The 26,251-nt window shown below is 44.0% G+C and overlaps 18 protein-coding genes across 18 annotated transcripts; 6 read left to right on the top strand and 12 right to left on the bottom strand.

Annotated features, from left to right (window-relative positions):
- Positions 1–377: 377 nt before the first annotated feature.
- On the bottom strand, positions 378–1,007 carry DI09_6p540 (uncharacterized protein; the record flags this gene model as incomplete). Its single annotated transcript, XM_013381443.1, has 2 exons — positions 378–523; positions 584–1,007. The coding sequence occupies 2 exons, from the start codon at positions 1,005–1,007 to the stop codon at positions 378–380; spliced, it is 570 nt and encodes a 189-aa protein (XP_013236897.1).
- A 293-nt stretch (positions 1,008–1,300) lies between these two features.
- Positions 1,301–2,590, bottom strand: DI09_6p530 (uncharacterized protein; the record flags this gene model as incomplete). The annotated part of the gene is made up of 1 exon (XM_013381442.1): positions 1,301–2,590. One exon carries the CDS (start codon positions 2,588–2,590, stop codon positions 1,301–1,303), a length of 1,290 nt encoding a protein of 429 aa, XP_013236896.1.
- A 976-nt stretch (positions 2,591–3,566) lies between these two features.
- Positions 3,567–5,236, top strand: DI09_6p520 (uncharacterized protein; the record flags this gene model as incomplete). The annotated part of the gene is made up of 5 exons (XM_013381441.1): positions 3,567–3,653; positions 3,726–3,778; positions 3,839–4,802; positions 4,926–5,037; positions 5,073–5,236. The coding sequence occupies 5 exons, from the start codon at positions 3,567–3,569 to the stop codon at positions 5,234–5,236; spliced, it is 1,380 nt and encodes a 459-aa protein (XP_013236895.1).
- Positions 5,237–5,481: 245 nt separating this feature from the next.
- DI09_6p510 (uncharacterized protein) lies at positions 5,482–6,106 on the bottom strand (the record flags this gene model as incomplete). Its single annotated transcript, XM_013381440.1, has 3 exons — positions 5,482–5,751; positions 5,776–5,968; positions 6,000–6,106. 3 exons carry the CDS (start codon positions 6,104–6,106, stop codon positions 5,482–5,484), a joined length of 570 nt encoding a protein of 189 aa, XP_013236894.1.
- Positions 6,107–6,412: 306 nt separating this feature from the next.
- Positions 6,413–7,891, bottom strand: DI09_6p500 (uncharacterized protein; the record flags this gene model as incomplete). Its single annotated transcript, XM_013381439.1, has 1 exon — positions 6,413–7,891. One exon carries the CDS (start codon positions 7,889–7,891, stop codon positions 6,413–6,415), a length of 1,479 nt encoding a protein of 492 aa, XP_013236893.1.
- Positions 7,892–8,058: 167 nt separating this feature from the next.
- DI09_6p490 (uncharacterized protein) lies at positions 8,059–8,511 on the top strand (the record flags this gene model as incomplete). Its single annotated transcript, XM_013381438.1, has 1 exon — positions 8,059–8,511. The coding sequence occupies one exon, from the start codon at positions 8,059–8,061 to the stop codon at positions 8,509–8,511; it is 453 nt and encodes a 150-aa protein (XP_013236892.1).
- A 61-nt stretch (positions 8,512–8,572) lies between these two features.
- Positions 8,573–8,957, bottom strand: DI09_6p480 (acyl carrier protein; the record flags this gene model as incomplete). Its single annotated transcript, XM_013381437.1, has 2 exons — positions 8,573–8,731; positions 8,790–8,957. The coding sequence occupies 2 exons, from the start codon at positions 8,955–8,957 to the stop codon at positions 8,573–8,575; spliced, it is 327 nt and encodes a 108-aa protein (XP_013236891.1).
- A 234-nt stretch (positions 8,958–9,191) lies between these two features.
- On the bottom strand, positions 9,192–11,039 carry DI09_6p470 (FACT complex component Pob3; the record flags this gene model as incomplete). The annotated part of the gene is made up of 7 exons (XM_013381436.1): positions 9,192–9,474; positions 9,555–9,583; positions 9,643–9,787; positions 9,814–10,280; positions 10,306–10,668; positions 10,700–10,921; positions 11,007–11,039. 7 exons carry the CDS (start codon positions 11,037–11,039, stop codon positions 9,192–9,194), a joined length of 1,542 nt encoding a protein of 513 aa, XP_013236890.1.
- A 597-nt stretch (positions 11,040–11,636) lies between these two features.
- Positions 11,637–12,672, bottom strand: DI09_6p460 (mitochondrial enoyl-CoA hydratase; the record flags this gene model as incomplete). Its single annotated transcript, XM_013381435.1, has 2 exons — positions 11,637–11,769; positions 12,044–12,672. 2 exons carry the CDS (start codon positions 12,670–12,672, stop codon positions 11,637–11,639), a joined length of 762 nt encoding a protein of 253 aa, XP_013236889.1.
- Positions 12,673–12,747: 75 nt separating this feature from the next.
- Positions 12,748–13,071, bottom strand: DI09_6p450 (uncharacterized protein; the record flags this gene model as incomplete). The annotated part of the gene is made up of 1 exon (XM_013381434.1): positions 12,748–13,071. One exon carries the CDS (start codon positions 13,069–13,071, stop codon positions 12,748–12,750), a length of 324 nt encoding a protein of 107 aa, XP_013236888.1.
- A 1,278-nt stretch (positions 13,072–14,349) lies between these two features.
- Positions 14,350–14,933, top strand: DI09_6p440 (subunit sigma-1 of AP-1 complex; the record flags this gene model as incomplete). Its single annotated transcript, XM_013381433.1, has 3 exons — positions 14,350–14,521; positions 14,560–14,714; positions 14,820–14,933. The coding sequence occupies 3 exons, from the start codon at positions 14,350–14,352 to the stop codon at positions 14,931–14,933; spliced, it is 441 nt and encodes a 146-aa protein (XP_013236887.1).
- Positions 14,934–15,139: 206 nt separating this feature from the next.
- On the bottom strand, positions 15,140–15,613 carry DI09_6p430 (uncharacterized protein; the record flags this gene model as incomplete). Its single annotated transcript, XM_013381432.1, has 1 exon — positions 15,140–15,613. One exon carries the CDS (start codon positions 15,611–15,613, stop codon positions 15,140–15,142), a length of 474 nt encoding a protein of 157 aa, XP_013236886.1.
- A 90-nt stretch (positions 15,614–15,703) lies between these two features.
- DI09_6p420 (putative 40S ribosomal protein S9) lies at positions 15,704–16,282 on the top strand (the record flags this gene model as incomplete). The annotated part of the gene is made up of 1 exon (XM_013381431.1): positions 15,704–16,282. One exon carries the CDS (start codon positions 15,704–15,706, stop codon positions 16,280–16,282), a length of 579 nt encoding a protein of 192 aa, XP_013236885.1.
- Positions 16,283–16,498: 216 nt separating this feature from the next.
- DI09_6p410 (uncharacterized protein) lies at positions 16,499–19,186 on the bottom strand (the record flags this gene model as incomplete). Its single annotated transcript, XM_013381430.1, has 1 exon — positions 16,499–19,186. One exon carries the CDS (start codon positions 19,184–19,186, stop codon positions 16,499–16,501), a length of 2,688 nt encoding a protein of 895 aa, XP_013236884.1.
- Positions 19,187–19,435: 249 nt separating this feature from the next.
- Positions 19,436–20,059, top strand: DI09_6p400 (uncharacterized protein; the record flags this gene model as incomplete). The annotated part of the gene is made up of 1 exon (XM_013381429.1): positions 19,436–20,059. The coding sequence occupies one exon, from the start codon at positions 19,436–19,438 to the stop codon at positions 20,057–20,059; it is 624 nt and encodes a 207-aa protein (XP_013236883.1).
- A 132-nt stretch (positions 20,060–20,191) lies between these two features.
- On the bottom strand, positions 20,192–21,271 carry DI09_6p390 (uncharacterized protein; the record flags this gene model as incomplete). Its single annotated transcript, XM_013381428.1, has 1 exon — positions 20,192–21,271. The coding sequence occupies one exon, from the start codon at positions 21,269–21,271 to the stop codon at positions 20,192–20,194; it is 1,080 nt and encodes a 359-aa protein (XP_013236882.1).
- Positions 21,272–21,535: 264 nt separating this feature from the next.
- On the bottom strand, positions 21,536–22,600 carry DI09_6p380 (uncharacterized protein; the record flags this gene model as incomplete). Its single annotated transcript, XM_013381427.1, has 3 exons — positions 21,536–21,775; positions 21,856–22,093; positions 22,164–22,600. 3 exons carry the CDS (start codon positions 22,598–22,600, stop codon positions 21,536–21,538), a joined length of 915 nt encoding a protein of 304 aa, XP_013236881.1.
- A 478-nt stretch (positions 22,601–23,078) lies between these two features.
- On the top strand, positions 23,079–26,222 carry DI09_6p370 (PMCA-type calcium-translocating P-type ATPase; the record flags this gene model as incomplete). The annotated part of the gene is made up of 1 exon (XM_013381426.1): positions 23,079–26,222. The coding sequence occupies one exon, from the start codon at positions 23,079–23,081 to the stop codon at positions 26,220–26,222; it is 3,144 nt and encodes a 1,047-aa protein (XP_013236880.1).
- Positions 26,223–26,251: the final 29 nt, after the last annotated feature.

The raw sequence follows: 26,251 nt of genomic DNA, 5'->3' as shown, positions 1-26,251 counted from the left end.
TTCACTTGCGGCAAGGTTGTAGGAAACAAATGGGGGACATACCTCTCTCTTTTACAGAATGATTGCTCAGAAGGGTAATTCTAGGCGTTACTTTCCTGTTAGCGATGCGCTAGATAAACTTGGCCTCAAACGCTATTGTTGCCGAAGAATGCTTTTAACGCATGTTGATTTGATTGAAAAATTACTGCAATATAATAGTATTCTTACATTTATTCATTACCTAGTTCATGCCCGTTCTGGGGTAATTCGCACATAATATATTTCAATAAATAACATCCTCTGAAAAAAGCATATCCATATCAATAAGGCTGCACATGGTGCTATTTTCTGAGCTATTCTCGTTGTGATGATTTGGAAAAGGCCGTTCAAAATCTTCATTATGCAGAGCTGGCTTTTTGTTGAGTTTTGGCCGATTTCCGATGTATGTTGATCTTTGGATCATTCTTTTCCCTTGCGGCAAGCGCGAATTCGGTGCAGGATTTGGATACATTTGCGAGAGGAGGAGCTTTAGGTCCATATTTGCCTTTTCAAACCACTGGATGCATTTGGTTGCTAGAAAAAATTGGAATACACATATACTTACCGGTCAAAATTATGTCTTTCTTCCTCTTGCTAGAGATGGAGGTTAGCATATTGGTGTCCAGTGAAGATTGAAGGGAGCTTCTAATTCCTTCTTCAAGTGCGGAGTTTTGGTTCATACACTTAGACTTTGCAAAGGAAATGTTCGAAAGATACTCTCCACACAGTACGATTGAGATCTTTAGCTCTTCATATGCCTTTTGCTGCTTGCTGCTTAAAACTTCCTCGCTGCTGCCAGCGCCTTCTTCACCGCCAGGTAATGTTAGAGGCTGCTTCGATGCGACGAGAACTTCGGGCGAGAGTACCAGATCAGACTCGATTTCGGTCAAAATGGCATGATTGGGGTGCCCAAACGAATTCTTAATGCTAGGCAATGAGATACTCGGAGACGGCCGAATTGAGACATACGAGGCGGCCTTTTTTCCCATAATGCTTTGAATTGTCATTCAAGTTTTGATGCAACAACACGACAAATATATACTCTAATTAATTGCTGTATCCGATTGGTGGCAGTGGTTTTGCTGTCATTGGAGACTTTCCACTTTTGGACGAATTATTTAAAGCCCTTAATTAAGTTGACAATCAGGCCAGGAAATTTAATTTTTCTAACCCTAAAGGACATATCCAAAAACCTCCACATTGAAGTTGTAGATAAGGTGGTAGCTGGGCGAGTTGGTTATAAATACAAATATCATGAAGTGATTCCAATTTACATCTATATTTACATAATGAACATCACAGCCAACAAGGCGGCAGCAAACAAAAAAGCAGAGGATCCTGTCCAAACTGCCGGCAAAGCATTTCCCTGTGAATCTGTAAAGTCAGAAGTCTGACTCGTGACCCCTTTGTCGGGATCTTGGCCCTTTCCGTTTTTTTCTTGTGGATATTTTTCGAGGAATGGGGTTGTTTCAGGAATCACTCCGTCAATGATATGCGCAACTCCATTTGAAAGAAGGACATTGCCATATAGAATTCTCTGACCATTTACAATTCCAGCCTCAGAGCTGGGAAACATGGATGGCTCTATGAAAAGCCTTTCTCCTGAAGAAGATCTCACATCATAAATTTTTCCATCCAGATATACAGGGAGCGAATCGTCACCGATAATAATATGCCGCTTTAAGAGGTCATGAAGCTCTTTGCGGTCAAGTTCTTGGAGCAAGCCAATTTTTTCCATCAGTGCTTCTTGAGTTGGAAGGAAAAGTGTAACGCCGGGTTTTCCGATCAAGGCGCCTGGGGGTAAATCAGATCCAATTCCGGCAGACGAAAGCAACTGTACAAAAGCATTGACGTGTAATGAGGCCATCGTGACGACAAAGTCGATTGGAGGCAACAGGAATACATCGATCGGTAGAATTAGTCCATTGCTGCATTCCCATCCTGTCGACGAGAGAATAGTGGCTTCCGGCAGCAATCCATATTGAACGCTCCAGTGTTCTGGTTTCAATCTAATAATCTCGGATAATTCCGATGGAATCGAGCGCGGACTGTTAAGGATCAATCTTTGCGGCACTCCCAATGGAAGGCGTACCGAAAATGAGGTCCCAGAACCGCTGTTTGCCGCTGAAAGGGCAGTTTCCAGAATAATTGGGCTGCCTGTTTCTGCAGCACTATCCAACATTTTCCTGGAAACCTTTGAGCTTACAATGTGGTATAAAATGGCATTCTTGAATATGGAACTCTCTAATTGCCCCCTATTTGCAACGGCAACATTTGTCGGCATAAATAGAATCATTTGAAATTTTTTGCTCTCATCCTTCTCCAAGTCTTCCCCAAACGAGTTTGCATTCTCAAAATGCTCAACTCCAGACAGTAGGTTTCTTAGTTTTGGGATTTGAAGCAATATGTTGCTAAAAGTGGTGTATTGCCCCCCACCCTCTTCATTGGCAAGACGTTCCAGCATCTCCAAAACGGTGGGGCTCGATTCAGCGGAAGAGGTTACCCCCGAAATACATGCATACAAGAAGATCAGACATATAATGAACAAAAGAGGTGCCCTGATCCCTTTCATCCTCTAATTGATATTTTGATTTTTCGAGAGAACACTAGTTGTCAAGATATTAATTTAAGTTATCCACGCCTGAATCATAAACAAATCAACTAAACAATCAATTGCTACTTATTTGACTTTTTATCTACAATATCATCTTTCAGTCTGAAAAGGAATCAAACTGGTCGTCTATGATGGCGAGTGAGGGGATTTTTAGCTGCGATGGTGACGATAAATTGGTTGGCTGCTTTTCGGCGCCCTTTGCTTTTGTTGGCTTTTGCGACACTACGATCAATGAAGCATTACCTACAGGAGCCTTGGAACTTTTCATAAACGCCCAACAGCACGTTGTAGCGATCAATCAGATCTTGCATGGTGGAATCTGTGTTGCAAGATCGTTTGGAAATCGTGTTTTTGCATAGTGGGCATTTGCAACTATGTTTAAGTGCCTGTAATAAGCATTCCCTAAAATTACTATTCCATAAAACCTGCAATAATAGTGATTACAAGTGGTAAGAAAAGGGTCCGAAATAAATTGAAGACTAAAATGTTAATAATCCAGGGATCACAACCATATGCTACACGTGAGTTCCTGTTTAATCTTTCTCATGCAATAAACTATCGAGTCCAATGGATCTTCAATTTCAAAGGCCTGTGTAAATATGTCCATAAAAAAATCAATTAATTCAAAAAGTTAGCCCCCTACCAGAATTGAACTGGTGACCTTCAGTTTACAAGACTGACGCACTACCACTATGCTAAGGAGGCAGCAAAAGTCGCCTTCTTTTAATTTATATATTTTATTAATAACTCATACGTAAAATGTAATGGATATGATTTTATGGTAGCTACTGAGCTCACCGAAAAGTTTGAATCTCTTGATGTCTCTGCATCACCGTATTTGTTGATACTGATGTAATATATTAGTGCTGACAACCCCCTTTCGAAGAGCGCCCTTAAAAAGCTACAAGCTCAAAAAGAAAAAGAAGAGCGAAAAATGGAAACAGCTAAAAGGGTTGCCGCAGAACAAACATCTGTTCCCGTAATTTTTGCGATATTTATTTTAGGACGTATCATCATCAAAGTATGGAGTTCTTCCTGCTCAATTATATGGCACAATGGAGGGTATTTATTGATTAAATTTATCTAACGATAGGCCTTGTATGGACGCCGATTAGTAAGATCTCACAACTGGAAGAACATACTCATGTAAGAGTTCGAGGAACCATTAGTGTTTCTCGTGTAGCAGGTTTGATTTTCTTTCTTAAGTTTAGGAAAGCAAGCATTTGTCGTTCTTCGCGAAAGCCCTTATGTCAACATCCAGCTCATTGTGTATGCTGACAATGTGAGCATTAGCAAGGCTATGCTAAAATTTTGTGGATCTCTTTCAAAGGAAACCATCGTTGATATTGTTGGAAAGGTTGTTAAAGCCTCTACACCAATTCTTTCATGTTCTGTCTTTAGCCATGAAATTCATGTTGAAGAGCTTTGGGTTGTCTCGCCCTCAGCCACTCTACCTATCAATTTGGAAGATGCATCGCGCCCGGATTTCAGTTCTTCTCCAGAAGAAGAGGCTCTGCCTCGTGTAAATCTTGATACCCGACTTGATAATCGCGTGATTGATTTGAGAACCCCCGCCAATGATGCCATTTTTCAAATGCTTTCTGAAATCGAATGGCATTTTGAACGATTTTTCCATTTGAATGACTTTAGAAAAATCCACTCGCCAAAGATGATATCTGCTGCGTCTGAGGGAGGCGCAAATGTCTTCAAGGTCAAATACTTTAACGGCGATGCTTTCCTTGCGCAATCTCCTCAATTGTACAAGCAAATGGCTATTTGTGCACATTTCAATCGAGTCTATGAAATTGGGCCGGTTTTCAGAGCTGAAAATTCGTTTACCCACCGCCATTTGACCGAGTTTACAGGTGTTGATTTGGAGATGACATTTACATCCCATTACCACGAAGTAATGGATATGATCGCATCGATGTTCGTTTTTGTCTTTGATGCGCTGAAGGATCCCAAATATAGCAAATATTTTGAGGCCATTCACAAACAACATCCTTTTGAAGAACTTCAGTACTTGGAGAAGACGCTGGTTCTTCAATATTCTGAAGGAGTCGCTATGTTACGTGCCGTTGGGATCGAGATGGCTGCTGACGAGGATTTGAGGCACGTCATTTTTCACTTATGCCCTAGCACTACCAATGAAAAATTACTAGGAAAGCTGGTAAAAGAAAAGTACAAAACGGATTTTTATGTTCTGGATAAGTTCCCTTTGGCGGTCAGACCGTTTTATACCATGTATGATTCAAAGGATCCTGTATGAGGGTTAACTTTGTAACTTTTCTAGAAACTGGCAAATGCTTATGACTTTTTCATCCGCGGCGAAGAGATTCTTTCCGGAGCGCAAAGAATTAATGACTATAACTTGCTAGTTCAAAAGGCCACTGAGCATGGTATCGGTATGCTAATATCTTGTCTGACCAGCTACAATTAGACCTATCGACCATCAATTCATATCTTGAGGCCTTTCGGTATGGCGCTCCACCACATGCCGGCGGTGGAATTGGGCTCGAGCGTGTTGTCATGCTGTACTTTGGACTTGGAAACATTCGCAAGACCTCGCTATTTCCTCGTGATCCAAAGCGTTTGACACCATAACTGAAATAATAAACCAACCGCATTTCCAAGTGACGATCAATTTATGGCGCCCATGTAATGTCTGCCCCACTTGCAGGGACACCGAGTGTAACCCCAAAATAAGATGATGCCATTTCAATAAAAATGGCGCACACGAATTTTCAATCGGCTTAAGGTCTGCTAATATTGCCATCATATTACGTTGGATGTGCTGTATTTTGTTATAAAAATAATTTTATTTCAAATTATTTGGCGGTACGATTTTTTCAAACTATGGTGCACTTTTTTCCTTTCTTTTTTTTTCCGGTCGGAAATAAGGTTGCTTTTATGGCATAGTCAAAAACTTCTTTAAGTCCATCTTGGGTAAGAGCAGAGCATTCCAAGTAATTGTCGGCATGAATTTCTTTTCTCAGCTTTTCTCCCTGCTCTTGGGTGATAAAATTCCCAGCTTCGCCCTTTTCTTTCCTCAAATCAGTTTTAGTGCCTACCAATACAATCGGTACTTTTGGTGCATAGTGGATAAGTTCAGGAAGCCACTAAGAAAAGAAAAAGAAGGGTACCTTTGTTGTGACATTTTCATAGCTATGGACGTTGTCAACGGAAAAGCAAAGAAGAAATATGTTGGTTCCGGGATATGATAAGGGCCTCAATCTGTCGTAATCCTCCTGACCAGCGGTATCCCACAGCCCAAGGTTTATCTGATGTTGCTCGTTATTGTTGGATATGGTGACGTTCGCAGAATAATTGTCGAATCTAGTAGATATGCCTATTTAATTGGCCTTACACTGTGGGGACGTATTCGCCAGGAAAGGCATTGGTTGTGTAGCTAATGAGCATGCATGTCTTTCCAACGTTTCCATCTCCAACAACCACACATTTGATTGCCTGCATGGAGAAGAATTAAAATTTTGACCAAAATGTTGGTGGCAATCAAAGAAATCCTTGATTAAATGAATTGGGCAGTTTATGGATCAATCAGCTTGCTTCCTATAAAATTTAAAATTTAAACCCAAACGCGAAGCGTTCGAATTGGCTTAGGGTTGCGTAAATTGGCGATAAACCCTACCCCTACCCCGTTGACTTTGCAGCCACGGACGGTATCGGATTTGCTTCGCTTCGCTTTTCTCCGATTAGATTAGATTCCCAAAGGAGCAAAATAAAGGGTTCAATAGGATTTAATACATGTCAAATAACTTGCTAGTGTTTGCATGGTTTTCCATGAGAAAAAGAAATTGATTTAAAAGATGCAAATAAAACCCAAATTAAAGTAACGGCAATGTACACGCCACCGCCTATTGCAAATGCAGTGAACCACGCATGTTTGCATGCAAGAGATGCAGTTGGATTTTCGTCACGTCCAGCACTGCAATTAGCCTGGTCAAGAATGATTCCCGTAACTATTGGGCATATGATCCCAGATAGCGATCCAAACACATTGCAAATGGATGTAATTGCCCCGGCATATTCGGAAGATAAATCAAAAGCAGCGGGCGAAAATCCACTCATCGAGATCCCTGGCATTGCAATGGAAAAATTAATTGCAGCCAAGGTCCAAAATACAGAAGAAGAAAAATGGGACAAAAAGAGTAAAACGATGGCGGAGGGAAACAGTCCCAGAAAAACCATTCCTTTTCTCTGGAGCCAAATCGGGACTTTCTTTTTCTTAACCAGCCAGTCCGAAAACATCCCAGATGAGATCAGAGAAATCCAAAGAAAAATATATGGAAGCATAGAAAGAAGCCCCTGCTTAGAGGATTTGAATCCCAAAACCGTTTGCAAATAAGTTGGAAGCGAATTTATCATCAGGTAGAATGGCCAATTGTACCCAAAATAAATCAGCACCACAGGATATATTTGCCAAGAGGATATGATGGCCAGCCATGGTATTGCCTTGGACTGCTGCTCAGAGGCCCCCTTGATGGCATTTCCTCTTGGCGGGTATGCTTCTAAAATGAGTTTTTCTTGGGCAGAAAGAGATGGATGCTTTTGCGGCGTCTCCCACACGTGCGAGCTCCAAAAGTAGAACCAAACCACGCCAATCATTCCAAACGCAAAAAATGGAAACTTCCATCCAAAAGTCTCTTCTAGCAGGGGATAAATGCCAAGGCAAAAAATGGTTCCAGCCTGTCCTCCAGACCATGAAAAATTTAGCCATAAGGCCTTTTCAGGAGGGATGACCCATTGGGAAAGTAGCTCGCACATGGCAGGATACATGCATCCCTGCCCGATTCCCATGAGAACCCTAAGCGCTAGCACCAAAAAATAGTGGTTTGCCAAAATTGGAATACAAATTGATCCAAAACATGAAAGAAGCAAACCAACAGCAACGACAGGCTTTCCGCCCCAAGCCTTGCTGGCACACGCCCCGAAGATTTGCGATGGAAGATAGCCAGCGTAGAATGAAGAGACAATTAGCGAAAGTTCGAACTGAGACCAATGGTATACCTGTGCCATCGGGATAGAGGCCTGCGAAAAGCTGAAGCGTACAATATACATTACAAACACACTGAAGAAGCAAAGCAGCGGAACCACGTTTCTCTTGCTTCTGTACCAGGGAAGCTTGTTTACCACCAGAGATACCGACGCGATCGTGCTTGATCTGCTTCCGAGCCCTCTTTCGCCCTCATCTATACTGACCTCGATAAATTTCTCTTGTCGAGACTTGTCAGTTTGCATCTTTAATTTAAAGATTGATTAATGATTAATTATTACAGGCCGGGTTCATAAAGTACAATATCGTTTAAATTTGAAATTTTGTCCAATGGCCGGTTGAGTTGGCAACCAGGTAGTCTCCAGTTCCAAAGGTTGCGCGCCACGTTTCAGTCTACATTCATTTTTTGAAAATGCAGCAAGATCTCGCTACGCTTTCTGAAATCTTCAGATTCCTGGATAGGGATAATGACGGCATTTTATCGCATGAGGACCTTCAATCATCCTTAGGCGCACTTAATGTCTCCGTGGGCGACTTTGACAAGGATCCCACCGGATATGATCTGCCGATGTTTTTGGCTACCATTAATTCCCATTTGTCTGCCCTAAGGCCCATTTCAGCGTCCGCCAAACATGCTTTCCAGACTATTGTTGTTCACAATTTTTCGCAACCCGATACTTTGATTCCGATGGAAAAGCTTCATTCCCTTCTGCTTGACCATTCTGAAGAGGGTGCAGCCTTTTCCAAGGAGGACTGGAGCAATTTTATTTATCTCTCTGGTGCCGTTTCTGCAACGCTCCCAGACCCCAACAATGCAAATCGAAGTCTGCTAGATTATGAGAAGCTTGTGGGCTACTTCTCGTAATCGCACACATCCAAATTCCTTGCCATCTTCATCTTATTTATTAATTGAATAAAAATTGGTTTTAATTGACCCGGTTGCGAGCTTGCTCTTCCGTAATAAATGCAACCACATCGGCAGGTGTCTTTATGGAATCGGCAACTCTATCTGGGATTTCAATACCAAACTCTTCTTCAATAGCAATGATGGCTTCAACCATATCCAATGAATCCAGCCCAAGGTCCTTTGTCATGTTGCAGTCCATTTTTAGCTAAAGGGGTCAGGAAAATACAACATCATACCTTTGAGGTATCGATTCTATCAATAGTTTTGAGAACGCTTAAAACACGCTCGCTGATGTTATCTGTTCCAGAGGTCGAATACGATACCCATCTTGGTCGCACTACGGCAGACTTACTGTGCAGGATGAAGCGGGACAGATAAAAGGACTTATTCCACAAGGAATTCATTTGGGTGTAAACTAAAATAAATTAATAAACGACGGTTCAGGTATTTACAAACTTCGAATGTGGCTTGATGTAGACGCGCCAACCCTAGCGTGATTTCTATTGAAAAATTGAAGGAATACGAGACACTTGTACCATGTGCCGATGCAAATAGTTAATGAAGCACCAATTCTAAATTAGTGGTTCCCGTTTAGAAAAGTAACCAACTCGCTGTCTTGAAATAAATTTAATAAATTCCTATTCTTCGTCCATGTCCTCAGCAGATTCATTGCCATTGCTCTCACTGTCGTCGTCAGAGGCGGAAGAGGAATACTCAGCCCCAGAATCGCCCTCTTGATAGTCTTCGTCGGTGCTGGAGTCTTCCCCGTCTTCGATATCAGAACGCACTGGAATAACGGCATCATCGTCGGATCCAGAATCCGATCCACCCTTATATGCAATTTTCCTCTGCTCTGGAAGGTCATTTTGGTATCTTATTCCTTTGTCCCTAAGGAACTTTTCGAAAGCTCCAAACTCTTCCCTATCCCATCAAAAAATTGAAATGTACTTCATAATGGACGAAAATGCCTGATCCGGCCCGGCTTTCATGCTAAACTTGACATCAAAAGTTCTAGATGTGCCTGTGGTATCTATTCTAAAAAATATAAATTGCTAGCTAATTTGAGGAAATCCGCGATAAGAAAGTAACTTGCCTCGAAAATGTTACAGAAGATATTTTGTCGTGTTGTAAAATGATGGCAGGCTTTGGGACGAATAGGAAGCATTTTTCCAGAAAATACAAATGCCCCTCGTTGGCCTTAACGGTGCATTTGACTGCACAGAATCCTTGAGGGCTTTAATTAGGATGCAAGAAAAATACCTTTGGAAAGAGGCGCCAGGTACGATCAACTTTTTCATGGAGATGCTTTTTAGCAATTTCGAGACAACTTCATATTGCGGCCCCTCATATGAAGCTTCAAGGCCCAGAGGAATTCTGGCCTGCTCGCCCAGAGCAATATCGACCTCTGTATCCATCTCTTTTGCAAACTGCACAATCAAGAAAGGATATCTGGTCTGCCCCTGCCTTATCGGGGGCTCTAGAGCAAGCACCATAAGCACATGGCTGTCGTCTGGCCTGGGAAGCAGAAAGAGACGAACAATGTTTGCATATGGTATCTTGTAATCATACGATTTGCCACGAAGGCGCAGCGCAGAAATGTACAAGTCCATTTCGTATCGTCCACGCGGCACGATAAACGGTAAATCCCGGAACGACGCAACAATTTCGCTTGAGGCGACATCTGACCCGGTTGCCTCCAATGCACTCTTAATGCTTTGCACAAGACCCTAAACGTGAAACCGTAAATTCTACATTTGCCGAATCTGGGGAAGGCGAAAATTCGCCCTCCTCATCCTCTCCACCGATTTCTCCGTCCGCTTCTCCAGGAACAAAGAATCTAATATCCACAAGTGCATCTGTTCGCTTAGAGGAGGGGTCTAAAGCCGTCTCAATGGAGATCTCATTCTTTGCCGTCAGGGCCACATTTGAAATGTCGGAGATAGAAAGCGAAAGAATCGTCGACTCATTTGAAGGCAGTGAAGTGTCGCTAAATGTGACTTTTTGATCGTTGAAACTCAGCTTTCCCCAATTGGAACCTTTCAGCGAATATTCCTTCTGGTCAAGATACATTCCAGAGTAATTTTGACGGATAAAGTCCCTTATTTGGTCGTGAGCCTAGGCAATTAATAAACCACTTCATATTCACTTCTTTTGGAAACCCATCAAAGGAATAACTTGATGTGTTTGAAGAGCCTGACGAAGCCTCCTTCAGCACAATTTGAAGCTGGTAATCGCGCGAAACCCTGCTCCATGCCATGGAGAGTATATCTTCAGACTTGATCGTTATCACAACACCGGTGATGGTTTCCTTCCACCCAAGACCGTTAGAAATAAACTTGATTTTCCCCGGATTTTTATGCCCTTTGCCCTGCAGGTAAATCCCATCAAAATCAATGCTACTTTTCGAAGACATCGACGTCAAAATTAATTTAAAATTTAACGTTTATTTTTACACAACTATCGGCTGCTCTCACCTGCATATTCATTCCATTTTGGAGGCGGCGGTGTAGGTCCACACGGGCTTATGTATTTCTAGGAGGTTAAAAAAGTCACATACTTGCATCAGATTGTACCTAGTTCTAGTAGTTGATTCGTTCATCGTAACGGACATGTATTGCAGGATATTTACGTGGCCCACAAAACAGGCAATGGAGTCGCGATGCTGATGTTCAAACCACTCACTAAAGCTGTTAATGTATACTCATACTGTCTAGTAATGTCTGCATGGCCAGCACCGACGTATTTTGCATTAACTAGAGATTAGAGCAAGCGGCTTACAGTGGTCGGCCTGCGTGTAGAAAACAAGCCTTTCCATTGAAAATTAAAATAAATTTTTTGTCCAAACTCGACGATCAAGGTGGCTTGTTGCATTATTTTGGCATTCCTTTTATTTGGTCCATTTATGAAGAACCGTTGTCATAAAGTCTATTGATCCGAAAACTTTGGAGTCCTCTTTTCCAGAAAAGCGGCCATTCCCTCCTTTTGGTCAGTCTACAGATGAAGGCGGGAATTTACCGTTGCAAATGTAGCTTGGAACAAACGCCGCTCAAAGAGCAACCCTTGGGAAAGAGGCATTTCCATTGCTAAAAATCGTCAAACAAAGACAAACCTGAATTTATAGCCTCCTTAGCTAAGGAAACCGTTAGTTTCGAATATTCAGAGATAGTTTCGGCAACCTTTATGCTCTCATCTACCAAAGTCTCTGATGGAAAGATCCTGGAAACAAATCCTCATCATGAAAAAAGATCCAAACCTGCAGCCTTGGCCTCATCAGCGGTGATCATCCTCCCTGTGAGTATCATGTCCATGGCAAGCGACTTTCCAACAGCATGCAACAGCCTCTGTGTTCCCCCACCCCCTATATGCTGTCAAAACTGACCAGATGGGGCGGAAAATAACAAAATGTAAGACGTAAGTCACGGAGCATGTAATTGTAAAAGGTGGTCTATATGAGGGGCTAGCTCATATGTAGATCATATTGGCAACTTACCAGGAATCGTGCCAAGTTTGATTTCTGGCTGACCAAATTTTGCCCGCGACCCGGCAAATATCATATCGCACATCATGGCAAGCTCGCAACCACCCCCAAGCTACCAAAATGAGATGGGCGGGGCTTACGGCAAATCCATTAACGGCTGCAATTATTGGCTTTCGAATTTTTTGGATCTCCGACCAATTACCAAGGAAATTCTCGTTTATGTTTTTAGAGAATGTTCGCTCGCTCATTTCTTTGATATCGGCGCCGGCTAGTCCCATATTAAGAATAAAAATGCTACCAGCAAATGCCTTTTCACTACCGGTCAGCACGATGGCCCCGATCGAGGTATCCAAGTCACATTTTTTCAGGCAAGTGAGAAGCTCGTCAAAAAGCACAGAAGAAAGTGAATTCAGTGACTCTGGTCGATTTAATTTGACAAGGCCAACGGATCCGTGTTTTGAAAATAAAACCAATCCACCGCTTGGAGATGGGCCAGCCCCGGACAGATGGCGCACCGCAACCTTAAAATTGATCATAAATTTTTGCCGAAAAATCTTTCCTTCAATAAAATTTGCATCTTTCTGGGCACAAATTGCAGTTAAACTAACGACATCAACTTCAATTTGAATCAAATAACACATTGCAAAGATGTTAGCGGCGTCGTGCACGTAAAATATACAATTTATAATTTAAAGCAAACATTGGAAGAGAAAAATTTATTTAGATTTACCAGAGATGCTTTCTTTTTCCTTTTCCTTATCCCCGTAGCCCTCGTTGGACAATATGAGCGGCACTTGGAATGTCTCCATTTGATCTACAAAGCTATCTCCCCTGTATGGAAGAAGCTCTGGACCATATCCATATGGCAACGAGGCCAGGTACGATGTATTTGAAGAAGAAGACGAAAGTTGATAATCACTCCAGTTCTCTTCAAAAGAATCTATCAAGTCAACCAGAGCAGAAGTGTCCTCCTTTTCAGTGGAACCTTGTACGCGATTATTCTTGTCGCTAATTGTCGCTTGAAAGGAGGCAAGTATCATTTTCCTCATATGTATCTTCTTGAGGATTGCATGCATATCCAAGGGGATTTTTTTCTTTTGAAGATTTGCAAATTTCTTACAAGATACCAGTTTTATAAGGTCTTTTTGAGATGACGCCCGATTAAGGCCTTCTATCATATCGCTGGCTTTAGAAGATATTGATGAGAGCTCTTTTTTCAGATATCGGGCAATCTCTTTCAACTTGATTAGATCTTTAAATTCCGATGTAAATCGAAACCGATCTCTGTGTGATCGCTTCATTGAAGAATCTGCGGGCAGCATTTTATGTGAAAGCCCAAAATCAAGGATGACAATTCTTGGCCTGTCGATGGTAATAAAAATATTCGAAAATAGAAAGTCCCCATGGCATATTTTCAAGCGTTGGAAGGACACCAGAACATCTTTAAATAGTCATCATTGGTTACTTGTGAGCTGGAGTAGCACCTGGATCACAGCAGATGATGACCAGAACCTGGATGGGATTTTGGAAATTGCAATCCCAGGAACGTAGTCCATCACCATCCAAACCTGGTGCTCCCAAAAATATGCCTCCTTGTACTTTACAATGTGCGCGTTATCGCCTGGAGAAAAAATGGACAAAAAACTTACCAAGAATTTCCCTTCCAATGGTGATCTCATTAATTGCATAGGATAGCGAGATGTCATTGGTGTTGGTGAGCTTCTTGATGGCCACCTATATTGCAAATGGAGACTATTCGGCATTTACACCTACCTTTTCTGATGAGTTTTGAAACCTTGCAAGAAATACTTGCCCAAATGCGCCAGCACCCAGTTTTTGCAATATTTGGTAATGATCTAGCGGTCTTTCCGGCAAAGTAAGCCTCTTAATCTCCTCTTCTAAATACTTGTGGTTAAGCAGGTTTTGCTTTTCAGCGATCGTTGCCTGCTTGGAAGTCTCTTCGCACATGCAAAGGGCGATACCAAAAACCCACCAATACCAAAAAGTTGCCCTCATTGTCTAGATGTGGGCATGGCTCCTCTTAACCAGGCTCTCTGATATAACGGGACCTAAATTTATCTACATTGACAGCTTGTAAATCTAGTATATCATCATGGGGATGTTTAAAATTATCTAATGTGGGGAATTTCCCAGTTGGAAACCTGCCGTAGATACAGAAAAATCAATGTGCTGCCCAGGCACAATATCGAGCACCATTAGGCATCCAATTGGGATGGCATGCACTTTATAGCTACGCTTCAATTGGCAAGTTAAAGCTTTTATTTTCGAATAAAATTTTCATTCCTAAATCGCAGATTATGGCAATTTCGATGAGCTTTCTGTTGCTCATCAACAGACAGTCAAAGGTTCGTCTCTCCAAGTGGTGGGATGCCACAATTCCTCTTCAGGAGCGACAAAAGATTACGCGGGATCTCTCCTCGCTGATCCTTGCCCGAAAGTCAAAGCAATGCAACTTTGTCGAGTATTCAGGTATGTCGCGTAGGTTTGATTTCCAGATCTTCGGATAGTCTACAAGCGCTACGCCTCGCTTTTCATCATTGCAGGCATCACCCTGGATGCAAATGAGCTACTAGCACTAGAGTGGATCCAGCGATTTGTGGAGAGCCTTGATCAGTACTTTGGCAACGTTTGTGAGCTTGACCTCATTTTCAATTACGAGAAGGTAAGCTTTGATTGCCCTTCTATTACGGCATTGCAAAATCATATTGCTGCTGCCGCCATTTTCGCGTTTATACTTGTCTGCTTATGACAATCTTACCAATCATAGGCCTATTACATTCTGGATGAGCTTATCGCGGGCGGCGAGCTGCAGGAGAGCAGCCGCACGGCCGTGAACCATTATGTAACGCATGCAGATGCTTTGGAACGTCAGGCACAATAGCTTACAAGCAGTTTCCTTTTTTCCGCGTCGTGCAATGTCCACCTGACACATTCCGCGGGTCAATAAAATGTAAACAGTCACTGGTACGGGTAACTTCACGGAAGCACCATGTATTGTTAATTAATCTTGCGCTAGTGGATGATAATGTTATGCTTTATTAATGTCACACGACGCTTAGATGAGGGCTAGGGGAGAGGTTAGAGACTTCAAATCTTACATTCATATGGAATTGGGCGCAGCAGCTGCGGCTCATTGTTTTTCAAATCCACAACACATGCTGGGCGTTGAGATTTTGGCATTCGCTTACAAACCGTTTTTTCGCCATTCACGTGCGCAGCAGTGGCACTTTTCATGCGGGCAATGAAATCATCCCTGCACTTGGAGGGCTTTACGTGCTCGATGCGGACAGAAATACGCTTTTCGAGCAGGCGAGAACCTACACGCTTGTTGACAATGACGCCAAGAGCAGATTTGGTTACGTTGAAGACAACACCCGTCTTGCCATGATAAAACTTGTGTGGCATTCCCTTGTGGACGGCACCATTGGCCTTGATGTCAACATAGTCACCCACTTTGTATGGGATCATGTATGTCGAAAGGTGTATCGTTCCTCCGTGTTGGCGGAAGCCACGGGCAAACATGTGACGCGTGCGCGCTCTATATCCGTGGGAGTGCGGCATGGTAAATGGAGAAAATTTTTTGGCAAATTCAGGGTTATTGCATCTTGCATACCCCTGCAATATTTTGCTACTTTTTTTCTTTTTTATTATATGACCATTCGAGCTTATTCCAAGACATATTCGGTCCCCCGTCGCCCATATGAAAAGGCGCGCCTCGACGCCGAGCTGCAGCTTGCCGGTCGTTATGGCCTGCGTAACAAGCGTGAAATCTGGCGCGTCTCCTACATGCTTGCGAAAATCCGAAAGGCCGCTCGTGAGCTGCTTACCCTGGAGGAACGCTCGCCTAGAAGGCTTTTCGAGGGAAATGCGCTCATCCGCCGTCTCATGCGCATCGGTGTCTTGGACAAGAGCAAAGCAAAACTCGATTACGTGCTCGCCTTGAAGGTTGAAGATTTTTTAGAGCGCCGTCTTCAGACAATCATCTGGAAAGCCAAGCTTGCTAAAAGCATCCATCACGCCCGCGTGCTGATCCGTCAGCGCCATATCCGCGTCGGTGGGCAGATCGTGGATGTCCCTTCGTTTACGGTGCGTTTGGATGCAGAGAGACATATTGACTTTGCTGCAACCTCACCATATGCTGGTGGCCGCCCAGGTCGTGTAAAGCGCCGTCGCGAGCGTGAAACCGCCAAAGGCGCTGGTTCTGCCGATATGGTCGAGGATGACGAGTGACCAATAAATTACAAGCAACTTTTTAGCAACATACTCGTCAACATGTCCTTCTCCAATCGAAATTTTGTGTACGGCATCATTTTCTTTTATTTATATGCATGGCGGCGTTCCTTGTCGTCTATATGGATGGCGGCATGTGTGTTGGAGCGGTTGTATCTATTTCTAAACTCAGTGTTGGGGGCTAAAAAGTGCTTGCACATCTAGGTGGGAGCATCTCTAGGTCTTATGAGCCAGGCGCAAGTCCCTTGGATTGACAATGCTAAGCGGTACAGTGTATCGGGAATCAAAGAAAAGGTCTGCGGCTATGCCGGCAAGTGTCCATAGCGATCGAGTCTGTCGCAGTCGCTGAAGGCCAAGGGCGTCGCTTGCGTATGCCGGGGCTAGCAGAATTCCCGGGGGCATCCCTGTTGTAATAGCCAGTGGTGGACAAAAATTAAACGCTATGTCAAGAGTTGAGGCGAGGGCGTTGACGGTGGTAAACAGAACCTTGCTTTCATCTGTTTCTGGCACACTGTTAAACCAAAGGCCAATCTGAACGAATAGAGCTGGAGCTCGCTTTTTTTTGCAGTATTCACAATGCGAAGAGGCTATTGCGGCAGCAAAAAGCAGCCAGATGACTCCGTATACAGAGAGCCCAGTGCTCGCTATTGCAGAATAGCGACAAGGGCAAGGTGGCGGTAGTAGGTGGCGCAGTTGCATTATACCAATCATTAATAACCATGCAAGCGAATCGCCTGGAAAGTGATCTTCTTGTGGGTTTGGCATCGAAATAGCAACACTGCTAGAGGGCTCTATAGTATTCCTGCGACTAGAGGGTTGTGGGTATGGATTAATGTCACAGTGAGCATGCATCAGTGCAGCAAATACACCCTCATCGGCCACTAAAGCGGGACTGATTTTGACAAGACGTGCCCAAATCTGAATAAGAAGAACCCGCTCTCCTAAGGAAGGGTCTATTCCCTTGGTCGATGCTGTTGTAAGTCTGGTGATAAGCGGGAAAAGCCCTACAGCTACAGCCTCACGCACGCATCGATCCGAGATCATCATGTATGCAGAGATCAAGTGCAAAGCACGCAATCGCAGTTCCGGACCCAGTAATAGCGCCTGTAGCAATATTGGGAGATAATCTCTCCTACGTTTCGGGGAATATCCAGGTAGTGCTTCAATGGCCTTGCCGTGCATACGCGTGTAAAGAAGTGGAGGCCATGGTGGGGCAGTAACATCCAAAAGTTGTTCCAAGCGATGAGAAAGCGCTTTTGAGGGCTGGAGCGATAATGAATATCCCTGTATCGATAGTGTAGGTGATACGATGGGCAATAATTCGCATGCTACAATTCCCCCCTTTTGATCGACACCATGCACGTTCTTGAGCTCGATGGAATGTTCTTTGATGTTTTCAGACAAGGATTTTGCTTCCGGATAAAGAAGATAAGCTGCAAGGAGACGCGCACGTTCCTCCAGCATCATTTTGATCCAAATTGAGAGCTCTTGCATTTGTGCCGCAAAGAATAGCGCACATCCATCCTGTTTCATCGCTATAGTGTAACCATCTTCCCTATAAAGACGTTTAGATAAAGCTCCATACCTCATGGGGGGAATTCCAGACGTCATAGATGGGACTCCAAGATATTCTCTGGTGAGCACTGTTTCCCAGAGGCCCCAAAGCGGATGGCGAATGATTGCTTCCGCAGGTAGCGGAGGCATAGAGCAAGGTGATCCCAAACGGCCACCAGTACCCTGCCAGTTAAGCATCCGCAGTGCAAGCAAGAAGTTACGAAAAAGACCAGCAACGACGACGTCCCTGCGGAAAAGGCGCTTGAATAATGGTGCTGGAAGCACTTCCCAAGCAATCGTATCGGTGATGGCCGCCAAAAGAGCTGCTAGACGCCTGTCAGTAGGATCCTGGCTCTGGTCAGCATTTCCAGCAGCAGCTGGAGCGCTACTGCTACCAACGCTAAAGCCAGCGTTGCCACAACGATCAGAAACCACGTTACGACAAGATATCCAATGCAAAGCAGCCCGAATGGGTGTTGTTAAGATCGTTGTAAAGATGTCTGCAGGCATTTCTGGATGGCCATGCAACGAGGCATAGCCTGCACCAGCGCCAAGCATTAACGCCTGCCCATCACCACTAGTAGGCCCGATTGCGCTAAGCGCGGGAATGAGTCTGTTTGACCACGGTGTATCTAGCACCCAAATAGTTGGCATTAAGCGGGGAATGACGCGGCTCAATGCAACGGGGACATATTGTGTAAATGTGGCGTTGAATGCCCAAAGTTCCCCATCTGTCGTGATGACAGGCATGCCTTGCCCATTATAGTGGATCAGTAGCCGCGACCGTGACACATCTTTTTGGCAATCGGCGTTGGAGCACGGGTCTTCCTCTCCAGCTTCATCTCTTATCCTCGGCGTGGTCCGCTCGCGCTTCCGCAAGCCAGTCTTTGGGGATGAGGTTTCTGTTCTAGACGTGCTCGAGCTGCTGGTGGCCATGCAAACAGGCTTGACAGCATTACCAACAACCAGCCCACTGGCAGCTCTGAGCAGCTCGTCAACGGTGGGGTCCAGCAGACAGCGCAGCCGGGGAGCTCTTCCGTGCCACATGGAAGCGTATTGTTGTTGGATGGTGTCGCCAATTCGCTGCATAGTAGCCTTCTTAGCCTCATCACGTGGCTGGATCCCAGTACTCTCTGTTGTTGCTAATGTCACTGTCTCAGTCCACCCATGGATCGATGCAGCGCGCGGGGGACGCTGCACTCCCGGGGGGTCAACGTTAAGATTCAAGCACAGAATGATCAGTCCTGTAGTGGTTTTGATACGCGGTGCATTACTTTCAACCTCGTCTGCCACAGGATCTTCACTGTCATCCCAAAGCAGCTGATGATGAATATCGGTTTGCGGGCACATCGTCCTCTGAAATTTTAATTATTAATTCAACTCGGTGGAGCAATGACAAGCTTCGAGTTGTATATTGAAACAGGCGTCATGCCGCAGCGCTCCAGCATCAAAATGGTTTTGATGTCCATTTAACGCCTGGGCAGACATTGGAGGCATGACAAAACTCAACGCTTGGAAGGGTATGAAAAGACATGACAACATATGTAGTTTGCGAAGGCACCGCCGTCAGATTTACGAATTGAATTTAATTTTATTGACATGGCTGCCCACCCCTTGGTTTTATTGGAGCACATTGCGCTCTCGTATGATGTTTCCAACAATGCAGGGTCATCCACTTTCAGCCATGTCTTCTGGAATGTCGTTGTCGAAGAGGGCGACTCGGAGCGCCGAGTTCCGGTCCGCGTGGTTGGCTTTGATGCCCTGCACCAGCGTGCAGAAGCTCAAGTTGCCCGCCGTGCACTTCTCGATGGCAAAAGAAATGAGCTTCTTGACAGACTTACCGCAACACTTCCCATTCTCACGCAAGCGGATCTGCGGATGGAAGCACTGAAGAGGCGCCTCCGTCTCACCGGGCTGCTCATCCTGCGTACTTTTAAAGCGATGGAGATCATCAGAAAGCATTCGATCCCGCTGCGCCCGTGGGAAAGATCCCTGATTGAAGACATCGAAGCAATTATGAAGGGAACAACTGCCCTGGCAAGGCTAGCAGGCGCATATAAGCCGCCTTCCGCTCAGATGCCTTCTATTTTAACTCCAATTCAGCAGGACACAGTGGCGACAGATGCTGTTGAGGAGGCACTTGCCAATATACTGCGGATTTTGAGCACCGTCGTTTGCTCCATACATGGGCTGCACAGCCGCCTTGAACAAACACAAGGATGACGCGCTAGTATGAAAATAAATTGAACAGCCTCACACTTGATTGGATCTCAAGTACGGACACGCATGTTAAAGTCAAATTTTACTAAATAAATTTTATAGGCTCCCCCCCCCCTGGAACGGAAACCGGATTCGCTAATTTTTCTTTTCACCGAAACCGAAATAGGACCATATGTTTTTCCCTATTCTCATAGTGAAGAGTTTAACCCAGAGGAAATTCAGAAACATTAAAAACACATCCACCATTAGTTTCCATAATATTGTCAGGATTTCAAAAAACAGCTGGCTCAAGAACATCCCAATAGAGCATATTATAGTTTCATTCAAAGACCAAAGGGCAAAAATAAGACACAGATATGCATACAAAATCCCGCCAAACATGAATATAACTCCAATGCTGCGCAAGAAACCCAATCTTCCAAAAGCAAGTCTATTCAGAGGAATTGGGTAATATGGATCTGTACCAGGGTTAGGGGGGTTATTTGCTGGTTCAAAAACTAAGGAACAAAAAACATTTAAGCTGATTCGAGGAATATACATCAGCAAATCAAAAACAGGGATAAATACGCTAAGTGGGTTTGTGCAAGGATAAATGATAGTAGCGTTAAACATTGGTATAAGCATTCCATCAAGAATTACATCGTTCAATATCGTGTATATCCCATTTAAAATATATGAGTCTTTCCCGAAGATCGTTGTCAAAATAGTGGTGCTTACGGATAAAAGGCGGTCTTTAGCCCTCGTCAAGGGAGAAGCAGGTTGTGGAGGAATACACCAGAACCAATTTACGAAATCTGAGACCCCATTACGGACATATTCTACAAGAACGTTTTTCACCAGAATTCTAGTGAGCTTTTTTGGGAAATGATTAGAAAAAATAGCTACTGAAACAAAAACAAATCCAATCGTACAAATCCTGATGATCGATAGCAAGACGCTAGAAGACATAAAATCACCCAAACCGGAAGCAGGATCTATATGTGTAGGAGTCAAAGTGAGCGCAGGGCTAGTACTTGGCAGCGAGTGAGCTTTATGGCTTAGCGACTTTTCTTGTGTATCGAAGAGCTTCACTCCAGGGATAGCTTGCTTTGACGCCGCTAGCTGGGTTTCTTGCGTGCTTTTGTTAACAATAAAAATAGTGGAAAGAAAAAATAGCGTAGATATAGCAACTATGGCACCAAGAGCCAAAGCAAACACTGAGGTTGTGGGTCTCATTAATGAAAAATGCGATGCATCAAAATTCGACTAATTTTGCGTTTCATTGGTGTAAATTAGTCACGCACCCGAATAATTCATTTAAGTCAAATTTGGCAGTTAAAAATTTAAAATTGCAGCAATCATTTGATTATCGGTCATCAAAAATTCAAGTTCCATTGACAAAGCGATCAGGTGCTAAAATCTGCACACCAATAAACATGCTGCGGCTGAAATGCTCTGCGGCTTCGCCAAAGCGTCCATTTAGTAATTGTAGGGTGGGAATTAATGGTCGGGGTCGTCATCGGCCTCTACAAAGGGCTCCTCGCATTCCGCAGCAGCCATTGACGAAAACTTGTTCCATTCGCGAGTGTTCGGCGCAAAGTAGACCATGGAGCCGTCATATGAAATCATCCGCTTTTTTGTCTCCAGGCGGGCATTGGGGGACTCCTCCTCCTCCTTAGCCTGCTCCAAGAATGTCTTCGGGATTCCCGTTACGCGCTTCATCATTTGCATGGGCTGCAGCTTCCCATCGGCAGAAAGAACCATTCCATAGGTGCAGTCGGAAATATAATGATCTACACTAAGTGTCGATCATGGCAAACCTTTTGATCCGCATCGATAGCAGATGTAATTGGGATGTGGAATTCTTCCTGAAGGCTGGTGTGTCGATGACGCTTGCTGGAGTTGGGGTTTTCTCGTCGAAAATCGCTCTGCCCTACAAAAATAAAGCGAGAACCGATACTGGGATAATCCAAGAATTTCCTGCATGTCCAAGTGTTTTGTAAACATTTCCGAGGTAGCCCTAGACATGGCCTGAATACGGGCTTCTTCTTCCAAAAGCTATCTATTAGTGACAATGCAATAAAACCTCCGGGGTCATCCTATGATAAAAAGGGTTAGGGTTAGATACGTAGAAAGCCCAGTGCCAAGAATAGGCTTCTGCTCGACCGCCTGCTCATTGAGCGGCACTTGAAAATTTTGGCGAGATTGGTTGGGATTGCCGAACTGGGCGGATTCTTGCATCACAGCCATGGTCCGCATTCGGCCGCCACCAAGCCCTCTGTTTGCAGACGTAGTGTTGATGGATTTTGGGAGCCTTTTTACTATGACAAGCGAGTTTCTGGGCACGCAATAGTTGTCATCCAAATATTCTTCCTTTGTCTGTTCATCAAATAGGTGGATATCACAGTCGATAAGGCGGCCGAGCCTCTTGGCTGCTATGATTTCATCTCTAAGCTCCCAGAGGGGCATACTTAGGCCTTCACAGTGAATAGTATCAAAGTAGTTGGCAGATGCAAACTTGTATCTGATAAAGGAATAGCCCGCAGCGGCTGCTGCGGGAAGCATCAAAAATGAAATTAAATTGAATTGAATGAAATTAAATTGAATTGAATTGAATGAAATTAAATTAAATTAAATTAAATTAAATTAAATTAACCCTAATTTGGCAATGTGACAATCGCGTTACAACAGAGACAGACACATATGGCGGGGTGCAATACGGCAAACGGAACGCAGCTATAGTTATCAGAGGTACCTGGTAAATAGGACCAGTGCTGCATTGTAGCCCCAAAAGTAGGCCATCCATGATCGGCTGGATAGTTAAAAATTTGCGGCTGCCAAATAAAGAATCCAATTTATTGAAACATCGATCGGATCCGATCCACATATTTGTTCATCAAATTAATTTGAATATTTTTTAAATGTTGTGGATAGATCAGTTTGCATTTTGATTTAAATTTGGTTTCCTATTGGTTTCATGTTGCCCATAATTGGGGCCAATTGGTGATTGATTTTAATTAACATTGCATTGATCGATTTCAACATGACCAATATGACTGCGGTGGCTCCTGAAGAGCTGTCCAAACTCGTTGCAGAAAAGTCATGTTCACAAGTTGAGCATTATGGCGGCATTCCTGGCCTGCTAGATATGCTGCGCTCAAACGCCGACCACGGGCTGATGTTCAGCGATCAAGATTCTAGTGAAAGGGTTCTATTTTTTGGCGAAAATAAACTCCCTACTCCGCCGTCAAAGCTTTTGTTTAGATTCATTTGGGACGCAATGCACGATAAAACCCTCATCATGCTAATGATCGCCTCGTTCATTTCACTAATCATTGGCTTTTATCGGATGCTTTTTGTTCCAGATGCTACATCCCACGAATGGTTGGAAGGCGCTGCCATTTTAGCTGCCGTTTTTAGCGTGGTGATAATTTCTTCCCTCAACGATTGGGTCAAGGATCGGAAATTTCGTTCCCTGCATCAAAAGAATACCGATCGCCAAATACACGTCTTGCGCAACTCCAAAGAAAAAATGGTCTCAGTTTTCACCCTACTTGTTGGAGATATTGTGCTTCTAGAAGCTGGCGAGGTTATTCCAGCAGATGGAATACTTGTTGACGGCCATTCTTTAGTAATTGACGAATCTTCTTTAACTGGCGAATCAAAGCCTATCAGGAAGGGCAATGATGACGACTACTTCTTATTGTCTGGAACGACCGTTTGCGAAGGCATAGGAAAGATGCTGATTCTGGCTGTGGGACGCCATTCACTCCATGGTCAAATTATGACATCCATGATGGATGACGGTAGCGGTCAGCAGGGTGCTCCATCAATCACCCCTTTACAAAAGCAGCTTTTCAACTTGGCAGAGAAAATAGCATATTTTGGAATAGCCTCTGCGCTGCTTTTATTTGGCTCTCTTTTGATAAAGTTGCTGATTTCCGAGCGAAATTTGCTTACAAACCCTTCTGATCTCATTCTAGCCATCACGAACATATTTATTCAAGCGGTTACGATTTTGGTGGTTGCTGTGCCGGAGGGGCTTCCAATGGCGGTAACCCTAACCCTTGCTTTTGCCTCAACAAAAATGACGGCCGAAAATAATCTCGTCCGTGTTTTGTCAGCCTGTGAAACAATGGGCTCTGCTACTTGCATTTGTACAGATAAAACTGGGACCCTGACTACCAATCAAATGTCGGTGGTTGGTGGATCCCTTTTTGGCGTCGCTTTTGGCGTCATTTCAGAAGACAAGGGCTCTTTGGAGGAAGATTTCTACGGGCAATTTGAGGAGGACATCAGCGAGGATGCGTCGACATCGAATTGCCATTCCGGCTATGAGGATGATGATCTGCTGCGCCCATTGCTTCCTTTGTTCGAAGAAAATGCCAGAGAAAAGGAATTGTTTGTTGATTCGATCATCCTAAACTCTACAGCCATAATTCCATCCCTTGGCGACCAAAACAAGGATTCTGTTATCGGCTCAAAAACTGAAGTCGCGCTTTTGCAAATGCTCCAAAAGCTCGGAATCGAAGATCCGTGCATGCAGCGTGTAAATTCAATCCAGTCTGGAAAAGTTATTGCTGATATGGTTCCCTTTAGTTCTGAGCGAAAGATGATGAAAGTTTCGATTGACCAATCTAAAGCTGGGAGACCCCCCTTAATATTGATCAAGGGCGCCCCTGAACTTATTCTGGCAAGTTGCTCTATGCAGCTATCGATCAACTCAACTACCCATGCAACGGTTGAAAAAGTTCCTATTGACGATGCTGCAATTAAAGCTACACAGTGGCGTCTTTCACGCATGGGATTGAGGACAATAGCCTTTGCTTATTATTCTCCCGATGATGGTGTAGGTAAATCTGCCGGTGGTATGGATTACTTTACCGGCGATGACTCATCGGAGATGAGTCGAGTATACATTGGAATGGTTGGTATCGAAGATCCTTTGAGAGAAGATGTCCCTAAAGCGGTATTATCTTGCCAGAGAGCGGGTATCTCCATCCGAATGGTTACTGGAGATTCTCTAGAAACGGCCTCTTCAATTGCTAAAAGAGCTGGAATATTGATGAGAGGCGGGCTTGCCATTGAAGGCCCAAGATTCCGGTCTCTTGATGAAGCCACGTTAAACAAGATCGTGCCTCGTCTTCAGGTCTTGTCTCGATCTTCTCCCCTAGACAAGCAAATTCTTGTAAATAAGCTGAAGGCTTTAGGCGATATAGTCACGGTAACGGGAGATGGCACAAACGACGGACCTGCATTAAGATCAGCCCACGTGGGGTTTTCAATGGGCATCACTGGTACTGAAGTTGCAAAGCAAGCTTCCTCGATCATTTTAATGGATGACAAGTTTTCCTCAATCGTCAAGGCCATCAGCTGGGGCCGATGTGTTGGAGATTCTGTAAGAAAATTTTTGCTATTTCAATTGACCGTAAATATCTCTGCCGTTGTGGTGGCATTTATTTCAGCTTTGCTGAATTCAGATGGTCGGGGTGCATTTAATGCACTACAGCTTCTTTGGGTCAATTTGTTGATGGACACCCTTGGCGCTCTTGCCTTGGCAACAGATGGGCCCACTCCAGAGCTTCTCGATAGAAAGCCAGAGGGGTTGAATAGACAGCTTGTTACCAAGGGGATGTGGATACGAATTCTTGGGATGGCTCTTTTCCAGATAGTCGTACTTTTACTCATGATTAGCTTCCTTTCTGACACACACAAGACATTTGTCTTCAATACTTTTGTGATGATGCAATTATGGAATGAAATCTTATGCCGCACCCTACCTCCGCTTCCAGGCTCAGCGGCAAGCATTGCGCACAAGTTTTTTTTCAACCCGTTCAAAAACATGCTCGACAACCATATTTCTCTTTCTGTGCTTTTTTTTTCGATTCTTGGGCAATTCTTGATCGTTGAATATGGCGGCACCGTTTTTGGAACCGTCCCTTTATCAAAGCTCGAATGGGCTGCATCAATTCTGATTGGGGCAACCTGCCTTCCTTTGTTTTTCATCTTAAACTACATCTCATCCATCTCTGCTAAGGAGGAAGAAGAAAATGCTTCACGTAGGCAATTCCGGTCCACAATGGCATCAAGGGAAAGGCTTCAGTGGCATGCCGCTGTCACAGACATACAAAATGGGCTTTCCGTGTTCTCTGCGTTACGGAGGGCACGTCCAGTTGTGTCTGATTAAAATTTTGTATTTTTTAGCCAAAAATAAAA

Source organism: Mitosporidium daphniae (assembly GCF_000760515.2).
Source record: "Mitosporidium daphniae strain UGP3 chromosome Unknown contig-6, whole genome shotgun sequence".
NCBI classification, from domain to species: domain Eukaryota; kingdom Fungi; phylum Microsporidia; genus Mitosporidium; species Mitosporidium daphniae.
The sequence above is the reverse complement of the archived record's forward strand: the minus strand, read 5'-3'. Positions and strand labels throughout refer to the sequence as shown.